Source organism: Lynx canadensis, chromosome E3 (genome assembly GCF_007474595.2).
Source record: "Lynx canadensis isolate LIC74 chromosome E3, mLynCan4.pri.v2, whole genome shotgun sequence".
In the NCBI taxonomy this organism is placed as follows: Eukaryota; Metazoa; Chordata; class Mammalia; order Carnivora; family Felidae; genus Lynx; species Lynx canadensis.
The window spans coordinates 17465519-17488547 of record NC_044318.1 but is presented as its reverse complement, the minus strand read 5'-3'; the positions used below and the strand labels follow the sequence as shown (position 1 = coordinate 17488547).

General features: G+C 42.2%; 2 protein-coding genes across 2 annotated transcripts in view; one reads left to right on the top strand and one right to left on the bottom strand.

Moving 5' to 3' along the window:
• The first annotated feature begins 1480 nt into the window (after window positions 1-1480).
• PDZD9 (PDZ domain containing 9) lies at window positions 1481-16340 on the top strand. Its single transcript, XM_030300828.1, has 5 exons — window positions 1481-1511; window positions 3386-3565; window positions 8296-8485; window positions 13278-13989; window positions 15712-16340. Exons 1-4 carry the CDS (start codon window positions 1481-1483, stop codon window positions 13669-13671), a joined length of 795 nt encoding a protein of 264 aa, XP_030156688.1. The 3' UTR covers window positions 13672-13989; window positions 15712-16340.
• Window positions 14734-23029, bottom strand: part of LOC115504121 (cytochrome b-c1 complex subunit 2, mitochondrial) — a 30740-nt gene continuing 22444 nt past the window's right edge. Inside the window, exons 11-14 of the mRNA XM_030300827.1 lie at window positions 22785-22865; window positions 20242-20318; window positions 16339-16492; window positions 14734-15002 (exon numbers count right to left, since the gene is read on the bottom strand). Of these exons, the coding sequence (XP_030156687.1) occupies window positions 14919-15002; window positions 16339-16492; window positions 20242-20318; window positions 22785-22865 (396 nt within the window). The 3' untranslated portion in view covers window positions 14734-14918. The remainder of the gene's footprint in view (window positions 15003-16338; window positions 16493-20241; window positions 20319-22784; window positions 22866-23029) is intronic.

The following is a 23029-nucleotide window of genomic DNA, read 5'->3' as shown; positions in this document are numbered from 1 at the left end:
CTGGAAGCAGGGGTGGGGTGGAGGAGCAGGAATAAATCCTTCAGTCCTGAAGCGGGATCTGGGCAGCACAGGATGGCATCCACAACCGTTTGTATCCTGCAGTTCCACCCATTGGTGTGATCTTGGCATCTGCCCTGAAGAGAGTTTTCAGCCTGGAATGGAGGGAAGGCAGATGGACACCCTATGTGCCAGGCGCCGATAGGCTCCCCTCCCTGAACCTCCGATGCTGACATGCTTTAGTTCCACAAACTCTCACTGTCCCCCTACTAATAGGAAAACAGAGGAAAAGGATGCATTTTATGACGGTTAATTTGGTGTCTGCATAGACACCTTGCCAGACTGTTTGGAGGAGGAAACTGGTGATCGATCACAAGAAGCCACCTGCTGGAGACTCCTTGAGGTTGAGAGTAAGAAAATGGATGACTGTTCTTTCCCTTTGTCCCAGCCTCTGCAAGGTGGGATTTATTGAATGAAAATCTGCCCTGGTTTACTGTCTGGGTAGAGCCACAGAAACAGCCCGGTAAACTGGGTTTACCATGGAAATCTTTGCACAGTGTCTGACATCTAATAAGTGCTTGATAACTATTGAAGGCATGAATGTAAGGTGCATAGCTTCTCTGTTTTATCGGAGTGGGAATGAGGACAGGACCTACCTACCTCATCACATTGCTTTCTGTTTCTTCTAGAATATATTTTTGATAATTTACAGTTTTCTTAAATCATCCACTTGATCTGCTCGTTAAATCTAAGTTCCAAAAGGATAGGGCCCTTGTTTGTCTTGCCGACTGTTGTGTCCCCAGCATCAGCACAAACCACAGAGCGGGCTTCCAGTAAATATTTGTCCTATGAGCGAATGTGTGTGTGGGAGGAAAGAATTATTTTGGAAAAAAGAAGGAAGAATTAATTTCTCTCCTAATCGTGACTCATTTTTTTTTTTCCCCGAGCCACCCTTGGCCCCTCTTCTCGTGCAAAACATTGATGAAAACAGTGCAGTTCCAAAACAGTTGGGACTATTGATGCAGCAATATTTAAAAACATCATTACTGGGAGTGCAGCAGGGGATTGTGTGATCTTATATGGGCTTCTAGTTAGGGTCTGCCTGGGTCCCACAATTTCACAGCTTTGCCACACCCGCCTCTGTGCTTCCTCCATCCTCCCCACTTCGGTTGTTTTCCAAGAATGGATGATGAACCCACTGTGAGCCAGACACTGTGCTGCTCCCTGAACGAGTTTGTTCTCCGCCAAAACTTTCACTCACTCCTTTTTCCAAGTCCGCTGAGGCCTTGTGACCCCACGGATGCCCCACGTCTGCCCCCTGGCGGCCATCCCGAGGGGCAGCGCCGGAAATCTCCTTGCCGCCTGGGGTCCCCCGGTCGCCAGTGGCCAGCCCGCTGTGCACCCCCTCCTCGCGGGTTCGAAACAGTTGGGAGTTGGACCCACTCCAGCTTCGGCTCCAGGAGCGGTCTGCCCTCCTGGGGCCATGGAGAAGGCCGCCCATAAAAGCAAAAAAGGTAACTGGGGAGTGGGGAGAGGGAGACGCCCTGGAGACAAAGCCTTCATTACTTTGCCTCCCCTGTAAAATGGGAACGTCACCCTCTTGGCCTGGGAGGTAGACCCTCGCCATCATTTGTTTACCAAACTATAATTTACATACAGTAAGAGCCTGCCCCTCCCCCCCCCCGCCCATTTTTAGTGTATAGCTCTGAGTTTTGACCAATGAATACCCGCATATAACCACCACCACCATCAAGATGTGGAAGTTTCCCTCCCACACACGCTCCCTCCCCCGTCCCCAAATTACTTTGCTCCTCTTTGCCACCAGCCTGCACTTCAGTGCCTGACACTCCTGATCTGTTTCTATAGTTTTGCCCTTTCCACGGAGAGTGTCATAAAAGTGGAATCGTGTGGTATGGAGTCTTTTGAGTCTGCCTTCTTTCCCTTAACCCTGCTGTCTTTTGAGACTGGGTCTCCTATAGATTATTTTATCCTAAGCACAATGAAGTAGCAAGCTGAGGTTGGAACTCAGACCTTGTCTGAGATGCCACTTCTCTGTATGCTCAGGAGCTAGAGGCTGAAGGAGGGTCTGAGCTGCTCCAAATGGCTCCCAGAATCCTGAAAAATCTCCGAATGTGGTACCTTCTTTATACTGGGTTACTTTACTTTCTATAGAGTCTCTGCGGTTTGGGGGAAGGTGAGGTTGGAGACAGCAAGGACACTTGCTTACAGGGAAGGGTCATGAACCTGGGGGTGGGGGGACAGGGGGCACCCCTCCCTCAGCAGGCCTCTTGGGCCCCCCCCAAAACACCACAGTCACATGGATTTTGCAAAGGCCTATCACTTGTCCTTCAGGAAGAGCTGCTGAAAACAAATGTCCCCAGAAACTTCCTGTGTACTGAAAATGAGTCTTCTGAGAAGCTTCCTCTTAGGAAAGTAACTTGTTTTAAATCACTCCATAGTCTTTGAAACTTTTCTTGTGAGAATCAGTTCTGGAGAAAACATACTTCGGCACCCTTCCACCACCACCCATTTTCCCGGATTTTCCTCCCAAATGATCTTTCGCTATCATTTCTACTGACATCGCCATGGCATGCTTGGGTGACGCCAGTAACACTTTGATTTCCCACATCCACTCTGGATCCGGCAGTCTGTGCCCCGCACAGCAGCCAGCCGGGTTCATTTGTTTGTTTTGTTTAAGAAAATACAAATGTTACAGGGTCCCGCTTAAATTGCTCCTAAGCTTTTCTAGTGAGGTAAGCCTGTGAGGCCGCGCCAGTCGGCTGTGACTTTGCTCCTCACGAGTGCTCCAGTGCATCTCTGTTCCTTCCTCACAGCCTCAATCCAGTTTGCTCCCTCCCACCCTCCTTTGTCTCAAGATTTCCTGTTGGTCTTTTTGACCTCGATTCAAATTTTGCCTCCTGTATGAAGCCTGAACTGCCTTCCCCGCAGGATACCTTGGCCTCCTGGCAGTCCTCCTCAGAGCTCTCTGTATTTTTCCTTCATAGCATGTGTTACAGTTTGTTATTCAACATCTATTTATGTGACTGATTAGTATCTGTCTCTTCCACTAAGCTGGAGGATCCATAAGGGCAAGAAACTGCTATTTCTTAGCACACTGCCTGCATCAAGAAACATTTGTCAAGTGAATACATAATAACTGACATTAATTAAGCACTCAGCAGGTGCCAGGCACTGTGCAAAGCCCTGTCTCATTTATTCTCGTAACAAGTCTCCAAGCTAGACACGTACTGTCCTCACTTTACTGATGAGGAAACTGAGAAATAAATAGGTTGAGGAACTGCCCCAGGGATCTGGCTTTAGAACCCCAGTGATACTGTCATGCTGCTGTCCAGGTGAAGGACTAAAAAATCTCCCCTCTTTATATTAGGCAAAAACGTTGGCTTCAATGTCAAGTCATCCATACACAACTTGAGCAAAACTCAGCAGACCAAACTCACTGTGGGCAACCTGGGCTTAGGCCTGATCATCATCCAGAATGGGCCCTACCTCCAGATCACCCACCTCATCAGGACGGGGGCTGCAGCCACGGATGGAAAACTCCAGCCAGGTGACTGTGGTTCCCCGCCCCCCCCTCCCTCCCATCTGCCTTCGGGGAGACCCTGGTTAATAGGTTTTAGTGTAACCATAATAATGATGATGACATTGTTTGAGAGCTTTTTGTGGGCCAGCCAGTTGCTAGCACTTTAATAACCCTCGCTGTTTTATTTTTTCACTGAATTCTTACAGTAAGTCTCTAGGTAGGAACTATTGTCATCCCCCTTTCACAGGGGAGGAAACTGAGGCACAGAGATTGAGTTCCTTGTCTAGGTTCACCCGCTCTGGCAAGTGGGATGGTGTCATTCCAGAGTTTATGCCTCTCTGTGGACAAACTTTTCTTCTTCTAGGTAGGCAGTATTAATCATTGTTAATGTTTAGAAGCATGATCTCATTTCATCCTCCTGACAATCCCTGAGGTAGATTCTGCATTAAACCACCGTATAGATAAGGAGTCAGATATTTAGTAAATTGCCCATTGTCACACCAGGGATCAGGGATTTGAACCCTCTCTGTTAGACTTCAGAGCCCAAGGCCTTTGATCAACACTGCCCTGCTTCTCTTGTCTTTGGGAGAATGAATTTTCCATCCAGTTCAAGATGTGTTTTCCAGTGTCTGCTCCAGTTCTAGGGCTGTGCTCAGGAGTCAGGGAGGCACAATGGGATGGTAAGGTGGTGAGAAACAAGAATCATCCGGTTTTAGCTGGGCCTGAATTCAGTCAGGCCCAGGCTCTGTCACTTTCTAGTTCTGTGACCTTGGGCAGTCATTTAACCTTCTAGGCCTCAGTCACCTCATCTCTAAATTGGGATAAGAGCTACCTTCCTCAGAGGTTGCTAGGATTTGGAGAGATAAATTTTATGAAAGTGCTTTGAAAACGACAGTTCTATGGAAATACTGGCAATCATTTCTCTTAGGCTGTTCTTAGAGAGTTTCCTGACTTGTGGCTTTTCTTTCTTTTTTTCTTTAAATAAAAAATGATTGTGGTACAGGAGCCCCAGTGGATTAAATTACTGATTTATAATGCTACTTCCTAGAATCACCTTGGGAGCTTTTAAAACTGAGATGCTTAGGCCCCATCTCCTCAGAGGTTCTGATTCAATTGATAGGGGGCTGGGGACAGGGCAGTTCATGATTTAAAAGCTCCTCAGGGGGCGCCTGGGTGGCGCAGTCGGTTAAGCGTCCGACTTCAGCCAGGTCACGATCTTGCGGTCCGTGAGTTCGAGCCCCGCGTCAGGCTCTGGGCTGATGGCTCAGAGCCTGGAGCCTGTTTCCGATTCTGTGTCTCTCTCTCTCTCTGCCCCTCCCCCATTCATGCTCTGTCTCTCTCTGTCCCAAAAATAAATGAACGTTGAAAAAAAAAAAATTAAAAAAAAAAAAAAAAAAAGCTCCTCAGGTGATTCTAACTGCAGCTTGTGTTAGAAGCAGGGGATTAAAGAAGAAAATAGATAAATGATGCCATTATGAAAGTTTGCCCCCACCTTATAATCCAAAACATTCTCTCCAAATGTCAGTGCTTGGTGCTGGGGAAAAAAAGCACCAGGGAGACAGTTCCAGACCAAAAGAAGTCCAGCACAGGTTCCCATGAGCTTTTCCTCAGTTTCTCTGGGGTCAGGCAACAGAAGCTGATTCATAACCAGAGCACACACTCGCTGGAGTGGGACAGGAGTGTGCTTTTATGCACAGGAAACAGAACCTCATGGTGTGGCTATGGTTAGTGGGCTCCTGGAGGTCAGAGGCAGTCTTGAATTAATCTTTTGCTTAATCTTTGAATTAATATGCTGGCACATATTATGTCTGTGCATTAGTAAATGAATAATAAACGTTTGTCACTGGCATTGTGCAAGGTGTTTCCACATCTATTATCTAATTTAGTCTTTACAAACTCCTGGAAGGTCGATAACACAATGTAGAGGGTTGAAGATGTAGTAACTTGGTCAATACACGGAGCTAAGTGGGGGGGGGCAGAGCTGGGACTTGAACCCATGTCTAGAGAGCCCACACTTTTGACCGGAAGTGGGATTTCAGTACCGGAGAGAGTCCAGAGTCCCAAATCTCTTCATGATGGGTCAGTCACTTCTCTTCAGGCTCTTGGTTTCAAAGACCAGAATTCAGTCCTTTTAACAATGAATGAGATTTTCAGAGGTGATAGACCCACAGACCTGCTATTTCTTCGACCCTGTTACCTCCCAGCCCCATTATTTCTCATCCACGTGTTTTACATTTTTCTCTTCTGGTGTTTCAAATTGGGTTTCATTTCCTATTGAGTTTGCTAGTTTAGTTTAGTGTTTGTTTATTCTGGCTGAATTAAAATTCCTTTTGGCCAATATGGCTTTAAATAGACTGATATCTAGAGTCTTAAGAAACAGTATAGCTTTGAAGGTAAATACAAGTCATATACTGGTCACATTCATTCAATAAGCGTTTCCTGAATGCCTACTGTGTGCAGGTGTCCTGCTAGGCATGAGGGCATAATGGTAAGCCAAACAGATGTGGTCTCTAGCCACCTGGAGCTTGTGGAACTCAGAGCCTTGTCGGGAGAGATGGAGAAAAATAAATAAAAATCTATTTTTCAGTAGTGGCTTGGCTGCTGCAAAGTTGATTTAATATAGGTAATCGAGACAAGGTTAATAATAATGTGGTTCCTACAGCCCATTAAAACAGAAAAAAAAAAGTGTAATGGGGTTGGTATTCATACATACCAGATTGATGTTTCTTTATGAAGGGCAATGTTAATATCTATTGCCAGAGTAATCACACTCATACAATGACACCTTTGGTTTACAGTCAGGATGGTCAGGGAATTAAGCTGTTTATTTTCTGCCCTCTTGATAAAAAAACATCCTTCAACAACGTAATTAAGCAGAATGCCAAGCCATAGCTTTCAGCTATAAACGTTCCTTTTAACATCAGGCACGTAAACTCATCCAGTGAGGTGTTTGGTTTTGTTTTGCCATTGTAATTAACCTCTGTACGATGAACAGCTGTTTCAGATGGCACACTCTGCAGGTGGCTGGGAGAAGCTTGTTTCATTCTGAAGTTAGCTGCAGATCCTAGGCTGGTTTTATCATCAGCTACTTTGTAAGACCAAAGCAGATTTTTCTTCACCCTTCCAAGTATTCATTTTCTTCAGTACTTTTAAACTTAAGTTCTTTTTAAACTGAAGTTTCTGATAGGATCTAGCACCATGAAAGTTTGTCCTTGGAGCCTTCCTTTGAGATCAGCATTAATTCCCAACTACAGCACAGTGGGGTGTAGTATCACAGAAGGTACTGCATCCTCTCTCCTCCTTGGAGGTTAGGCTTCTGCTGTCTGGGAATGAAGGTAACTGAGGGGTCCCTAGCTTCTCACGCACAGAGAAATGAACACATCCTTTGGGACTTGATTGGAGTCCCTTTATCCAGTGTTAGTGATAAAGTCTCCATTACCATTTGGCAGGCTGTTAGTTCTAGTAAGATCTGAAGACTAAGATTTTACCTGATGTGAGCCCTTAAGAAGTAATTTCTTTGTATTCCTTCCTCTCTTGCTGAATATCCTTGCAGTAGTCAGGATTCTTCACTGCAAGCAATCAAAAACAGTGCCTGTGAAGGCACTGAACTTAGAACCTTGAGTCTGACAGAACTGCCAGAAAGGCTGGAGAACCAGGCTTGGAAAATGATGACAGAACGCGGGGCCATATAGAACTACCCCTGGAAACCGGGTGCTTCCATCACCCAGCTGCATCTCCTGCCCAGGTTCAGTGACCCAGGTGGGAGTGCCCAGTGGCTGGATCTAGTTTACATGTCCATGCCCTAGGTGCTGGCGGCAGGGAGGTGGGCAAAGATATGCACTTAGGGGGTCCAGGGACTTGCTGTCAAGATGTGGTTTTCTTCCCACTTGCCAGGAGATCAGAAGCTCTATGGTTGACCATCACACTTCCCTTCCTGTCCAGCAATGCCCTAAAGTAGGAAGTCTAGCTTTCAAATCCTTTATCCAACATACTCTCTATATACACATCTTAAGCTTAAAGCATGCTAAATGTCCATTGTTTCATGCAGAATTACTTGCTCAACTAATACCGCACAAGGCAGAAAATTAAAATGAAGGGCTTTATGTTTTTTTTTTTTTTAACGTTTATTTATTTTTGAGACAGAGGGAGACAGAGCATGAACGGGGGAGGGTCAGAGGGAGAGGGAGACACAGAATCTGAAACAGGCTCCAGGCTCTGAGCCATCAGCACAGAGCCTGACGTGGGGCTTGAACTCACGAACTGCAAGATCATGACCTGAGCCGAAGTTGGACACTTAACCGACTGAGCCACCCAGGCGCCCCAGAAGGGCTTTATGTTAATAGAGTGGAGGGCACTGGAAACTGCCAGGCAGGTACAATAGCAAGTAGGTCATTTACTCACTTAGTGTAAGTGGTTTTTTTTTAATAATAATGACTATTCATTTTACTCGAAACAAACATTTTTAGAATCCTAAAGGATGGTTCAGATTATAAACGATTTTTAGCCTCTTTCACACCAAGGACTAAAGAAATACCATAAAAACATGATATAATATCTTCTACACCGCTATTAAGAAACATCTTGCATGCATTCATTATGTGAAGGACACTCATGTCACCTAGTTGGTCACTTTTATTAAATAAAGGCTGGAGTCTGGTTGAACTCGTAAAATGGAATACCTCACAGTGCAGCCAGAAGTGGTATGAGCCCAATGACCCATTATCTTAATTTTACTGATAATTTCTTTCCTTCTTCAGGTGATGTTCTGATTAGTGTTGGCCATGCCAATGTGTTAGGATATACTCTTCGAGAATTTTTAAAACTTTTGCAACACATCACCATAGGAACAGTGCTACAAATCAAGATTTACCGAGATTTTATTGACATACCCCAAGAATGGCAAGAAATATATGATTTAATCCCTGAGACCAAATTCCCGGTAACACGGTAAGTCGTTTATTTTAGGAAAACTTTGTTGTGCTACTGTTCCCCAGAGCCTGTGAAGCACGTGGTCTTGGTGAAACCGCTGCAGTAATTTAGTGGGTTTTTAAATCCTTCTGGAGAAGTACAATCTGCAGGACCTAATGTGAGGCAGATTGATAGAGGCAAGAGCCTTGAATCTGGAGCTAAAAAAAAAAAAAAAAAAGAAAGAGAGAGAGAGAGAGAGAGAGAGAGAGAGAGAGAGAGAAAGAGAGAGAACCATCTAATGGGAGCTCGGCCTCCAAATCTACCTGCAGTGTGTCCCTTTGTCCAGAGTCAGCCTCAAACGTGCTGTGGATCCCACGCCCTCATTTGTCTGCTGCACATTCAGCTTTTCTGTGGATCCTTCTCAATAACATGTAAGGCTTTTGGGGCCTCTGCCTCTTTACAAACCCCACCTTGACTCGGCTGCCCTCTCCCTGCCCCCGGCCACAGTCCTATCCCTTTGGCTCCAAACGTGCGTGAAGAGCTGTATCAGATGTGGCCATTTCCCCAGATGATTTCCCAGGCGCTCTCCCCCAATCTCAGTCCAGGCTTTGCTGTCTTCACTTGTCCAAGAGGCCTCTTTGCAGGGCCACTCACAGCCCTCAGGTTGATTCCAGCAGACTCTTCTCAAGTCGTCACTGTGTGTGGCTCCTGAGCAACATTCGACACTGTACAATTCCCACCCTCTCTTCTGCTGAAACGTCTTCCCCAGGCTTCAGCCTTGGAGTTCCCCAGCGCTCAATCTTTGGCTTCCTTCTCTCAATTTCCTGGGCACCCTCACTGATGCCTGTGGTTTCCGTCCCTCTCCCTACAGGACTGATTTTCAAATTGTACGACCTTCAAACTTGTATATTTAAACCCTTTCTCTCTCCCACTTGGTGGCTTCATTTGGATGTATCACAAACCCCTCACACTCGTTATGCCTAAAGATCAAGAGCCAGCTAACTGCTTATCTCCTTGGGGTGGTCCTATCTTACTGGGGGAGCATTTGCCTAGTTGAACAAGTCAGAAATTTAGAGGCTATGCTAGATTTCTCCATCTCCCTTGTTTCCACCCCATATAATCACAAAACTTGTCATTTTATCTTCCGACTCTCTCTCACATTTGTCCATCTCTCTCTCTGGCCACTATCATCACCCCAGTCAGAACCACCGTCTACTCTCTTCCCCTATTCATTTGCTACACAGAACAATCCTTTTACAGTGCAAATCTGAATGTGGCGTGTTCCCTGCTGAAAATCCTTTTAGACCTCCTGTTCTCAGGATAAATGCCCAAACCCTTACACTGGTCTATGCTACTGCAATGTGGCTGGGGTCTGTATCCCGCAGCCTCACCACATACTGCTGTCCTCTTCCCTCTCTAGTCCACTTTGCCTCTCAGCTTCTTTGTCTTACGTTTCTTTGCCTCGGACTTTACACTTGCCCTTCTCTGTGTACAACATGCCTAGGACTCTGTCATTACTCACCGTTGAAGGCTCATGGTGCAAAATTTTTCCAAGGGGCCTTCAAGTTAGGAACTGTTAAAACACTGTCTGGTCCATCTGTCATATGCTTTCAGAGAAACCTGTGTATCTCCTTCACAGCATTTATCCTAATTTCAATGAAGTAATCTGTACAATCTATTGTTTACTATGTTGCCCTGGGAGAACGTAAACTGAAGGCAAGGACTAAGTCTGCGTTGTTAGGCTAAATCTACCACAGGACTTTCACATGGCTGAGGGCTCATTTATTCAGAGTGAATGAAAATTAAAATCCAGCTTTGAAGCTCAGGCAAATCGCTTAATCTCTGAGAGCTTGTTTATCTGTAACACAGGAGTACCAGAGACTCCTCTGAGGATCAGATATGTGAGGAAGTTCTGTAGAACATGAAGACATGTAGAACATGAGATCCTTCTCCTTCAGTGACAAGTTCAGTGCTCTGATGCAAGAGTGGTCCTTATTAATTTGACAGATTTCTGAGCACTAGTTGTTACAGCTGTGTATCTTTGGTTATTGGGATGGGCTCAGGGAAAGCTGGCTAGGAACTTTACTAAGGACTAAAAAATGGTCCACACTGGATAGACATTACTTCAGATATTCCAACTTTTGGTCCAAGGGACTGATATGGCCAACAGATGTGCTTTGCTAGTCTCCCACAGCATTTTAAAAAGCCGGAATAGCAGTGACTGTAGAGAGAAGGAAGGATACGGAGGGGCTTTTCCAAGGGCTAGCAAAGTGTTTGTAAGTTTTTTCATTTAACTAGGTTTCTTTTTTTCATTTTTCTGTATATTTCAAAATTTTTAAATAAAAAATATTTGCATTAGTTGCCAAATTTACATATCTAAGATTCCATGGAAATTATCTGCATCTCTGGTTTCTCCTAAGAAATTAGAAGATGGGCTTGTGTCCTCACATGGTGACAGTGGACCAGAGCTGGTACCAGCTGTCCCCTTAGATCAGACACAAATTAGGGACAAGTTTTTCCCCCAATAACCAAACCAATCATGACAGTTAAAAATCATTAATGATAACAGTGAACACTTATTCATTGCTTACTATGTGGTGGACACTGCTTTACAAGTATTTTGCCATTTAATCCTCAGGTTAATTCTTTTTATTATCATGGTTACATAAGAAAACTGAGGCCAAGAAAGGTGTGTGTAAACTTGCCAGTGGTCACAGGACTAAGTGTGACTAGATCTGTCTCTAGAGCAACAATATCCAAGAACTTACTGCAATGGTGTAAATGTTCTTGATCTGTTCTGATGTGGTGGCCACGGGCTACATGTGGCTATTAAGAGCCTCAAATGTGAGGATTTGCAACTGAAGAATTTTAGGTTTTATTCAAGTTTAATCAATTCAAATTTAGCTGCCATACCTAGCTGGTGGGCCCTGTACTGGGGAGTGCAGCTCTCAAGGCTGAGTTCTTAATTACTTATTTATAGAACGACTATGTTGTTCACATTTTAATTGTTCAGAGTTTGAGATACAGAATTTTAAAATCTAAGAATGACAGACCGACCATTCAAAAGTAAGGAGGAAACACAGAAATAGCACAACTCAAGTATGAGACTAAAGCCCACAGGACTTAAGAACAATACCAACCACTTTCTAAATCCCTTTCTTAATTTGAAACAAAGTGCTTATATCTAAGGCACTTTAGTAATTTATGTGGAAAGGACAGAGAAGGAGCACAAAGGGAAAGAAAAGGCATCTTACACAAAGCTGGTATGATCTTTTTCAGGAGTAAATGGTACTGTGTGCCCATTGGAGAATATTCCACATAATGCTCTGGGCAGGTCCAGTGATAGAAAACTGTTTGTAATTAACTCTGACTTCTGCTCGTTTGTGGCTTTATAATCTTACTTCAGTTTAATAAGAATCTGACCCTACTACCTGTCCTTTATAGTTACCTAATACAGAGTTACAAAAGATATTCTTTGCAGTCTGAAAAAAAAAAAAAAAAAAGTAACCTGGATTTTGTTTTCATTCACATGCTGTTCAGGAAGTCCTAGGCATGTCTGAAGGCAACCTGTTCTAGTCCTGAGGTCTTCTGAATCTCCTTGCACAGCACTAAATCAAGGATGAAGGAAAATCACACACTAAGACTAGTGGCTCAGTTACTGCTGTTCGAAGTTTTGGGAGCAAGTACAACGGTCACACCTGCAAGAATATTAGTGATCATGCAAGCCAAGTCTAAAAGATTGGGGGGTGGCGAAGAAAACAATTTCATATTTCCTATTAGCAGGACAGATGTACCAAAGGTCTATAATCACAAAGATCTTTGTTAAATGAATGTTAAAATCTAAGAACGAATCTGCTGGGCAACAGCACCAGGATGAGGGGGAGCAGGTAACAGCATTTGTTCAGGAAAGTAATGGCAGGCTCAGGTATGCAGACATTAGAAAGGTTCAAGAGAACTGTAGATGATAGCAGGCAAGCATTGGGCAAGTTTCAACAACCAAGAAAGCTAATAGTCGGGGATGTGAGGGTGATCTGGCTGCAACATCTGTCACTCCATTGATCACCAGGTGTCCCCTTCCTCCCTCACCCCTCCACATGCATCCCTTCTGAAGCCGCATGCTCAGTTGAAGACGACCGGTTCTTCAGTCAAGGGTATATGAGTAGCTGCTTTCCTCTGCTAAAAACCTCCATACAACCTCTCAAGAAAGCCAATAGTTGGGGCAGGTAACAAAAAAAATCTTTAAAAGCTTTTGGACAGCAACAGGGAAGTGGAATAGTGAATGAGACACATCTGGATGTAGAGGGTGTTGTATAAATACACATTTGTAAACCCAAAAGAGAGGCAAATGATGGTTCTCAGGAGAACAAAAGAAGGCTCAAAAATTTCCCGATGACTAGTGTACTTAGAGGTCCACTAGTTCCTGAATACCTTGGAAATCGGTAAGACACTGTTATTACTGACCCCATTTGACCCATGAGAAGAGTTCTGTGGAGGAGATGGCCAAGTTGACCTGTCATTCTGGAATGAAATTAACCCACACCTTAAAACCTGCTAATATTCTGGTCAGTAGTCTGACTTAAGTTATTTTCAAACTTTTGAAAGTGATGTGAAATAACTTAAGGCAGAATCTGATTTACATTTAGGAGTGGAAACAAATTTAAAGACAGTTTTGGAGAGAAAAACTTCAATGACACAGAAAGTGCTAAAGCTAAATTATATCCTTTCTTTGATGAACCAAAGCAGGTTACAAGACATCTTGTTAGGGGACAATGAATATGCAGACATGAAGAATACATGTCTTTCACTAATTTTTTTTTTTTTTTCATTTCAGCACAACAAAGAAAACTGAGCAGGCAAAAGACCCTTTGGCAAGCAGTGATGACAGTGAAGATGTAGTTTCAGATAAAAAACTTAAGTATTATAAATATTCAAGGTCCAGTGGGCATCACTCTGCAAGGAGACCAATGTCTATCTCCAGAGAATGGCATGGCTACAAAAAGAAGAACCGTACTATTAGTGTAGGAAAAGGCATTAATGCTGATGTGGTGATTCACAGAGATCCCAAGAGAGAAGTGAGGCCCCCTTCTCCATACTGGACAATGGTGAAGCGAGACAACCAAAGCTCTTCCTCATCCACAGCCTCCTCTACCTCAGATGCATTTTGGCTAGAAGACTTTGCCCAAGTTGAAAAGGGCAGGGGTCAACCTGTATCAAAAGTTGCTTAGGCAGCAGTATGCAAACTGGTGATCACATGAGCATCTAATTTTTGTGCATTGCTATGCACAGGTTTGCTATACTTACAGGAGGAGTATGTGCAGACTTACCCATTCTTTCACAAGTGCATTCTGATGCCGTCAGAGACATTCTTCAATGTGATAATCCAAAGACTTCCCTGGGGTCAGACAGGCCTCACCACCTTATTCTCAAAATAGCAACATCATTAACACACTCCCTTCTGAGAAGAACATCTCATCTTTTACAAAATGCGGCAGAGGAACCCAGGACCAGAATGTATGAACATAGAGAGAATTTCAATTTTTAAGGTAAGTGCCACATTTTTATTCAGACAGTTAGCTTCTCTTGTTTTGCAAACTTCAAATGCCCTACTTAAAATAAGTAAGAGATATATTTTCTGGCTAGTTGTGCACATAAAGTTCCACCCCCCTCCCCCGCTTCAGCCCTAAGAAACAGAATGGGAACAGATGAGGAAGAGGGAAAAGATGAGAAACAAAACTCTGTCACACAGTGAAGATAAATCAGACATAAAATGATGCAGTGGGAATATAAGATATGACTAACAGGGAATTTAGATTTTTCAGAAATAACTATACTGCAAGAAAGGCAGTAAAGAAAGGGGATAAAACTCAGACCATTTAATTGTTTTGACCCAAAAGGACAGATTTTTAAACTGGTTTTATCTTTAAAAGCCATCGAGAAAAGGAGTGCCTGAGTGGCTCAGCTGGTTAGGCGTCCGACTTCAGCTCAGGTTATGATCTCATGGTTCGTGAGTTCAAGCCCCGAATCGGGCTCTGGGCTGACAGCTCAGAGCCTGGAGCCCGCTTCGGATTCTGTGTCTCCCTCTGTCTGCCCCTCCGCTGCTTGCACTTGGTCTCTTGCATTGTCTCAAAAATAAACACTAAAAAAAAAATTTTTAAAGCCATCGATAATAATCTTACTAGTTTCTGAGCTTCTGTACTTTTAGATTCCTGTTCTCCTTTGCAGCATCTAAAACAAAGACCTCAGCATATAATAAATACTTGATTAACTGATGGCCAAGACATGAGAAAAACATTTCAACAGAATGTTTTATTGACTTTAAGTCAGCTGGGAACAATTTATGTATTTATGCTTTAAGACATTTCACCTTATTGGGGAAAAAAAAAAAAGATATATGTTTTATTAGAGATTTTTGACTTTCACGTGTTTGCTGCTCTGGGCTGAGAAAATGTTCAGCTCTTTCCTGTTTCAGAATTTACAACTCATCAACGAAAGGTGTGTGCCCCAGATTTCCACTTGCTGCCATTGACTTCCGGCCAGAAACAAACTTCTTTGCAGCCTTGAAGTAAACAAACAAACAAATGACAGAAAAAATTAACAGAAATAAGAAAATGTATTATGCAGTAGATAAACTTATCTATTTTGTTATTTCAAGAGTTTATGGACAGGGCATCCTGAGCCAGCAATTCTGTACTAGCCTGTTGTGAGATTAACTACAGGAGAGGGCTGGTATGTTATTTTAATTTGTGACAATGTAGGAAGCAAAGCTCCGCTGTCCCTTTGAATGTTCCCTCATTACACGTGACTGAGCAAGTGTGGTGCTCCAGACATGAGGGTAGCTGGTAAAAAGGGGGATAGGGAAAACCTCACTGACATTGCAAAATAGGGCAGAGTCGGCCTCAGGCAGGGCAGTACTTTACTGTTTCTGTATTGCGATGGCAAATAGTCTGAGTCGATAAAAATACACCAACTGTCAACATAAAAGTCAAACTTTTATCTGTTTCCTTTATGCCACTATTTGAAGCAAAAAGGCTGGCCGATGAGGTCAGATGTACTACCGTGAGTAGCAGTCCCCCATGCTGTCTCAGGCACAGAGAGATCATGAAGAGGCAGCTGGGCTGGGACTCCCACAACAACAGTATTGTAAAGGAGAGCCATTTGGAAGGGTATGGAATGATGAACTTCGGGGCGAAGTGAAATCAAGTCAAAGTTACGACCTTAAAATACCCTGTTTCTTTTTTTTCTATCCTCATTGTCCCTACATTAAGGTGGAGCTGTTGGGGAGAAGATGGTGGAGACCTCTACAATGCAAGAGGAGTTGACATTTTTCATGTGGAAAAAACTGGGAAAACCCACTGATTGTGGATTTGTTCTGTAGTTCATATATTTGTTAGGCATAGTAGAGAGTACAAAAAGGTATAAGATATGGTCCTGGCCCTTAAAACAATTCAGTCTCACAATAATATATGTGAAAAAAAAAAAAAAAAAGCAATAGCAGAATGTCTCCTGCTGAGAAGATGAACAAAAATCCTGAGATCCTGGATCGTGCGGGATTGGCACGACAGTTTATTTCTCAGGAGGAGAACAAACACCGAACTCAACTATTAGGTTGAATCACATGAAATTACCAATAATTCAACTCTTCTTGACCTCTAAGAATTTAAAATGGTTTAACCTATTGGTAATTTAGTTGAATGAGGAAGATACATACACCCCAAGTTGATGAGCCATTTACAGACGTGATGGTAATGAGCCCTCCTACCTCCACACCAGGTGGACAGGCACCAAACAGCAGGACAGTGACATATATAGCCCAAGGGAACTTATGCATTCCTTCTGAAATTGGGTCGAGGTCAAATTGTTTGATGTTAAATCATAAGTTTTCATTTGCTTACATTTACAACATCTGTGTCTGCTACGGAGTCAATCTGCTGAAGGACTGTGGCTGGTGGTGTGTATGAACCAGCAACCAGAGCCTGGGACCCGACTTCATCCAGGAACTCCTCAGAAGACTCCACTGACATTAGGTAGCCAGCTTTCAGCTTGTTCCTGTCCAGTAAAAAATATGTAACTATGCAGAAGCCAGTCTTATAAGAGCGAGACAATTTTAAACTCAAACATGTTTTGGTAAGTACACAAATTAAAAGCTTTGAAATCTTACAGTGCTAAACAGCTGCATTCTATTTCTTTAGTTCATCAATTATGTTATTATTTACATTACTATTTAGAAAGCTGTCAATACAAGATTATACTGAAAACCTAACAGACTGCCTTTTGAGACTAGAGCTTGTATCTCATTAAGACTATTTTATTTCTTAAAGTAGACTCCATGCCCCATGTAGGGCTGAAACTCATGACCCTGAGATCTGGAGTCGCAGGCTCCACCGAGTGAGCCAGCCAGGCACCCCTCATTAAGACTACTTTATTAAGACTACTTTATTTATTTTTTAAAAGTTTATTTTGAGAGAGAAAGGAGTGCAAGTGGGGGAGGAGCAGAGAGAGAGGGAGACAGAATCCCAAGCAGACTCCGCATGGTCAGTGCAGAGCTCAATGCAGGGTTCAAACTCACCAACCACGAGATCATGACTTGCTGAAGTCAGACACTTAACTGACTGAGCCACCCGGGGGGCCCCAAGACTAATTTTAATGTGAAGTTTTGATTAGTGAAGTAACTCTTGCCTCCTAATACTTTTCTGGTGATGATTTTAGGCACTTCTATTAAGGGAGAATATCTATGTGAGGTCTTAAGACACTGTTCACTTAGCAGAATACTGTGTGCTGATTCTCTATCTTCCCCCCGCCCCCCAGGACCATTTCTACACTGAGATTTGTCTCAGTGAGGGTAGGGCATAATTGAGAAGGCAGGTGGGAAAGGTCATTATAGGTCCTACAGTCCTTGCAGCTTAAATATGGGCACAAAGTGTCAATACAAAATAAAACAAAATCCAATTCATAATTCTCTCAAAGAAACTGGTGTTCAATTAAGACACTTAATTTAACTCTCAAACTATCCTCCTTTGGCACTCAGTACACGACTACCATTTAAACATAATTACAATTTAATTCAGCAGTTTTACCACAATGTCAGCTTAATTAAAGATTTTAACAGGGGTGCCTGGATGGCTCAGTTGGTTAAATAAGTGTCCAACATGCAGCTCAGGTCATGATCTCACGGTTCATGGGTTCGAGCTCCACGTTGGGCTCTGTGCTGACAGCTCAGAGCCTGGAGCCTGCTTCAGAGTCTGTGTCTCCCTCTCTCTCTCCCCCACTCACACTCTGTCTCTCAAAAATAAACATTAAAAAAAATAAAAAAAAAATTAACAAACTGATGGTTACTGAATGGGCAGGGGGATGGGTGAAACAGTTGATGGGGATTAAGGAGGGCACCTGTTGAATCACTAAATTATACTCCTGAAACTAACATTATACTGCATGTTAACTGGAGTTTAAATAAAAACTTTAAAAAAAATTAGCTACAATAAACTTTACCAAGAGATTATCAGTTTGTCCCTTCAGCAATGCCTTACTTTCTCTCTTTCACTACAGAAAGACTAAGAACCTTACAAGAAAAATATCAACTCTATCAAAATGGCAGAAAACAAACACATTGACATTAAAAACTGAAATTCCCTTTTCTACATGTTGCTGTACCTTATAAAAACTGTGGGGCACTTAAGGAAATACATTTTCTGAAATAAATAAGATTTGAAAACAATTTTTCTTCTGTAAATCCAGTGTTTCAGTTTATTCTCCTCATGTTTTGTTTCTAGTACAATCATGTAGAATTGCATCCTATCAATCAATCCCTGGTTCCATGTTTGTAATATTTAATAAACTGTACTTATTCAAGAGATGCAATTTTTTAGTGTTCTCAGTGTAACAGAAATACTACTACTAATGGGAACAGAAATGACCGAGAAGTTGTTCCCTCCTGGGTTGTAATTTGCCCTGTCATACTTCCTTGGTGGGTCATATTAAATGACCATGAAGACAGTTTGAGTTTTACGAGTCCCATTTTGAACTGTCCTAAATGGGTGGAATCAAATAAATGTTTTAAACTGCTGTATGAAAACACAAGCTGATTTGTTCGAGACTCTCCCTGAAGATATTGAGGGGTGTTGCTGGCACTTTCAATAGGAATTTAAAAATCACCAAATAGGAGACAGGTATTTCCATCTTTTAATCAGATCCTCCTTTATCCGTGGGGCATTACCTTCCAAGACCCCCAGTGGATGCCTAAAACCACAGTACCAAACCCTACATATCCTATGCTTTTCTTATACTTACACATGTATATTTTTTTAGAAGGTGTTTTTTTAAAGTTTGTTTATTTTGAGAGAGTGCGAGTAGAGGAGGGGCAGAGAGAGAAGACAATCCCAAGTAGACTCTGTGCTATTAGTGTGGAGCCTGATGTGAGGCTCGAACTCATGAACTGTGAGATCATGACCTGAGCCAAAACCAAGAGTCATACACTTAACCAAATGAGCCACTCAGGTGCCCCTTAATTTATAAATCAGGCACACTGAGGGATTAACAGTAACTACTAATAAAAGAGAACAATTATAAAATATGCTATAATAAAAGTTATGTGAATATGGTCCGTCCCTCTCATTTAAAAATATTTTATTGTCCTGTACTCTCCTTTCTTCTTGTGATGATGTGAGATGACAAAATGCCTGTGTGATGGGATGAAGTGAGGTGAGTGCCGTAGGTGTTGTGACATAATGTTCAACTACTTGTGATTTTCTGACAATAAGTCAGGAGGGGGATTATCTGGTTCTAGATGGTGGCTGACTGCAGGTAACTGGAAAGCTAAACCACGGATAAGGGGGCACTATTGTATTTTCTGGTCTATCAAATCAGTAAAGAGGTAAAAAAAAAAAAAAAAAAAAAAAAAGAAATTGCTAATGGTTATGGTAGAATAGGCACTCTAATATACTGATAGTGTAATTATAAACGGGTATGACCTCTTTACATTGTGACTTTGAAATATACAAATAAAAATACTTAAACACACATGTACTTTAACACAGACTTCGGTTATAGTATTTTTAGCTCTCGACCCAGTTGGGAATCCATACCAAGAAAGTAATATGAAATAAAAATGTTTCAAACCCAAAGATATCTTTTATAGTTTATAATTTCCAACTGTAGGAAATGTCCAACAAGTATATTTTGATGCCCCAGTTAATACTTTTTGTAACACATTTTTAGTAATCTGAATGGAAACATTATAATGTTAAGAAAAGGAGGGGGGGGCCTGGGTGGTTCAGTGGGTTAAGCGTCCGACTTCGGCTCAGTCGATCTCGCAGTTTGTGAGCTAGAGCCCTGCATCGGGCTCTGTGCTGACAGCTCAGAGCCTGAAGCCTGCTTCGGATTCTGTGTCTCCTCCTCTCTCTACCTCTGCCATGCTCATGCTCTGTCTCTCTCTGTCTCTCAATAATAAATAAACATTAAAAAAAATTAAAAAAAAAAAAAGGAGGAATCACTGGTAAAGAATTGAGAGATTGTTTTCAATGTTTTTGTTTCTTATTTTAAAATTTCTACAATAAACATGCTATTATATAAGTATATATACAACAATAACAATTATGTTTAAAAATGTATAAAAATGGGCAAGAAAATAAGCAAAACGTTAATAATTACATCTTTGGGTGGTAGATGTGGGTTGTTTCCCTTTCCTTTTAAATACTTTACCTTTCATTTCTTTTGTGCATGTCACAATATTGTTATAACTCAAAAAAATACAACTTTCAAATAACTGAAACACAAAACACACATTTAATATTGAAACTTACTTGGCAGCTAGGACATCTGTATTGGAAAGGCTTCCTTGAGCAATCATTTTTACTTGGTTATAGGCAGCCTTGATAACCTAGGACAGACAAGAAAAAGCTGGTCATTTTTGATCAGTGCCAAAGTGTCTTGAGCAGTCAAATGTTCCTCTACTGAGGCAGAAACACAAGATGAAACGTTAGTTCCAGGGAACTAGCACAGTGTCTATTTGGAATTCTTGTCACCATGTGATCCTCATTCTTCTAGTGTTCCATAAAGCAGCTGTTTGTATAATTTATAGTATAGCCAAGTAGCCAAGCTTCTTAAAAAAGTGGCAGAGTGCAGAGGATGCCAGTGTGGTTCAGGAAAAGCAAACACAGAGATTTATAATTGCCTGTAGAGAATAAACACCTTTCAAATTTCCCTAGACTCTTATTAAAGTGTCATGCAATTAATACTGCTATTCCTTACTATTCACTAAGAAGAAAGTAGTAATCCATGTACAGCTGATCTGTAAAGCCTGTCCATGCCTGGGATGCTGGAGTCAAGAAGGAATCAAGTTCCAGTGATGTGAGTGCATGTTCGGCAAATATTTGTTGGGTAAGTTCATAAACCTGGCCCATGATTTTCTCCATCCTAACCTTGGCACCATTCTGGGTTACTGACCTATCCCTAATCACCTACACTAGGACCTTCATTTCCCCTGTGTTTTAGCTATCCATTTCTACAGCCACACCCAGCATTTGGACATGACCTAAATTTGCTCTGTGAAATCCCCAGTTACAAGTCCCATGGCCTAAGCCTTTAATCACACTATCCCTTTCTTTCACTTTATCAAGATCTTTAGTTCCCTGATTTGTCCACTTTCAATCTATGAGGTCCTTTTGCTTCACTTCTCTGTCACAGTTACTCTTGCCTGTGTGCCCCACTCTCTTGCCATCTGCCCAGACTTCTAACCTGCCTCCTTTGCAGGCTCCCAATCTTGGATCACCCCTACTACCTGCCTCCTCCATTTCTCCATTAGGAATACTACTGAAGAAAGATTATGAAGTGACTGTAATATGCAACATATGTGTAATAAGGGAAATGCGTGACTACAGTATGAATTTGTGGTCTCCTATCTCAAGGAGCCATCTACACGACCAGTGAGGCCCATTCCATGCATCTAGCCATTCATTTGTCCCAAATCTCATTCTTTTCTCTTTAAACTCTCCTCCCTTATTCTTTTTAATTTTTTTTTTAATGTATGTTTATCTTTGAGAGCGAGCGAGCGAGCAGAAAAGGGGCCAGAGGATCCAAAGTGGGCTCTGTGTGGGGTGTCTGGGTGGCTCAGTCAGTTAAGCGGCCAACTTCAGCTCAGGTCATGATCTCATGGTTCATGGGTTTCAGCCCTGCATGAGGCTCTGTCCTGACAGCTCAGAGCCTGGAGCCTGCTTCAGATTCTGTGTCTCCCTCTCTCTCTGCCCCTCTCCTGCCTGTGTGTGCGCTCTCACGCTCTCTCAAAAATAAACAAACATTAAAAAAAATTTTTTTTTTTTTTTTAAAAACAAAGTGGGCTGTGTGCTGAGAGACGTGGGGCTCGAACTCATGAGCCATGAGATCATGACCTGAGCCAAAGTTGGACGCTTAAGTGACTGAGTGCCCAGGCGCCCTCTCCGTTCTTGTAAGACATGATGTCGCCTCCTACCTCATCAGGAATGAACTTCTGCATTTTCTTGATATCCTCTTCTCCCAACATCAGTCTTTGTGTCCAAGGCTAAAATGTCCACTTGTACTCTACATCCCATCTGCTCCTGCTTTTTCAGATCCGATCCATTTATAATTTCCTATCTCCTATATACCTATATATGCTCCAATCTTTCTTTGCTTTCAGTTGTAAACTCTTCCAAAACTACAACCTACTTCCCTGCAAGTCTGAGCTCCACTTGCCTATGCCTCTCATTTATTCTCATTTATTCTTTAACACTATAAATTTTAGCTCACTTCCAACACTCTGGTGAAAACTGATAATATTGCCAAATGATGTCCTAGTTTGCTATAACTACTAGAGCTCCCTGTGGCAACTAAATGGATGTTAACCCACAGTGGATCAAAATTATATTAATCATTCTCTCTTTTCTGGCCTCCAAAAATACCAGGTTCTCTTCTTTTTCTTCCTGTTTTCTTGGCCATTTTCCTTAGGTACTTGGTGGCACTTCCCTGAACTTGAGCTTCAGCTTTCTTTTCCTACAGTCTTTTACACACAACCCTCACTTCAATACAATCTCTATACTGAGGACTCCCAAATGTACATCTTGGCCTTGACCTCACCTGAGTTCTCAATACAGATGTCCAAGAGACAACTCAATGTCATTTGTCCAAACAGAGCCAAGAAAGAGGCACTTCTTCCCACTTTCCTGCTAGCACGAGTATACATTTTTAAGTTCCTTCCACTGCAGACACACTTCAAGGGTACTACACTATATGGAGCTCTGATAAGTCATGGCATTCACTCACTCACTATTTTTACTAAAAACATGTTAATGGAGGAGAAAAAAACTTGAGAGTTAGTGAGTCTGCAACTTACATCTCCAGCTGCAGCAGCCTGTGAAATGGTATAAATCCCAAAGAGTCCAGAATCCGAGTAACTGGCATTAAAAGCGGAAACCTGAAATATAATGAAATTTTACTGTATGTCCTTTTACCAGATAATCAGGGCAAAATTTCCCAAATAGACAAAAACTTGGACCTTCACAGTATAAGCAAAATATATTAATATTTCATGTAACCAGGTCTGTTTTGTATACAGGTTACTTCTTTCAAAACTATAAT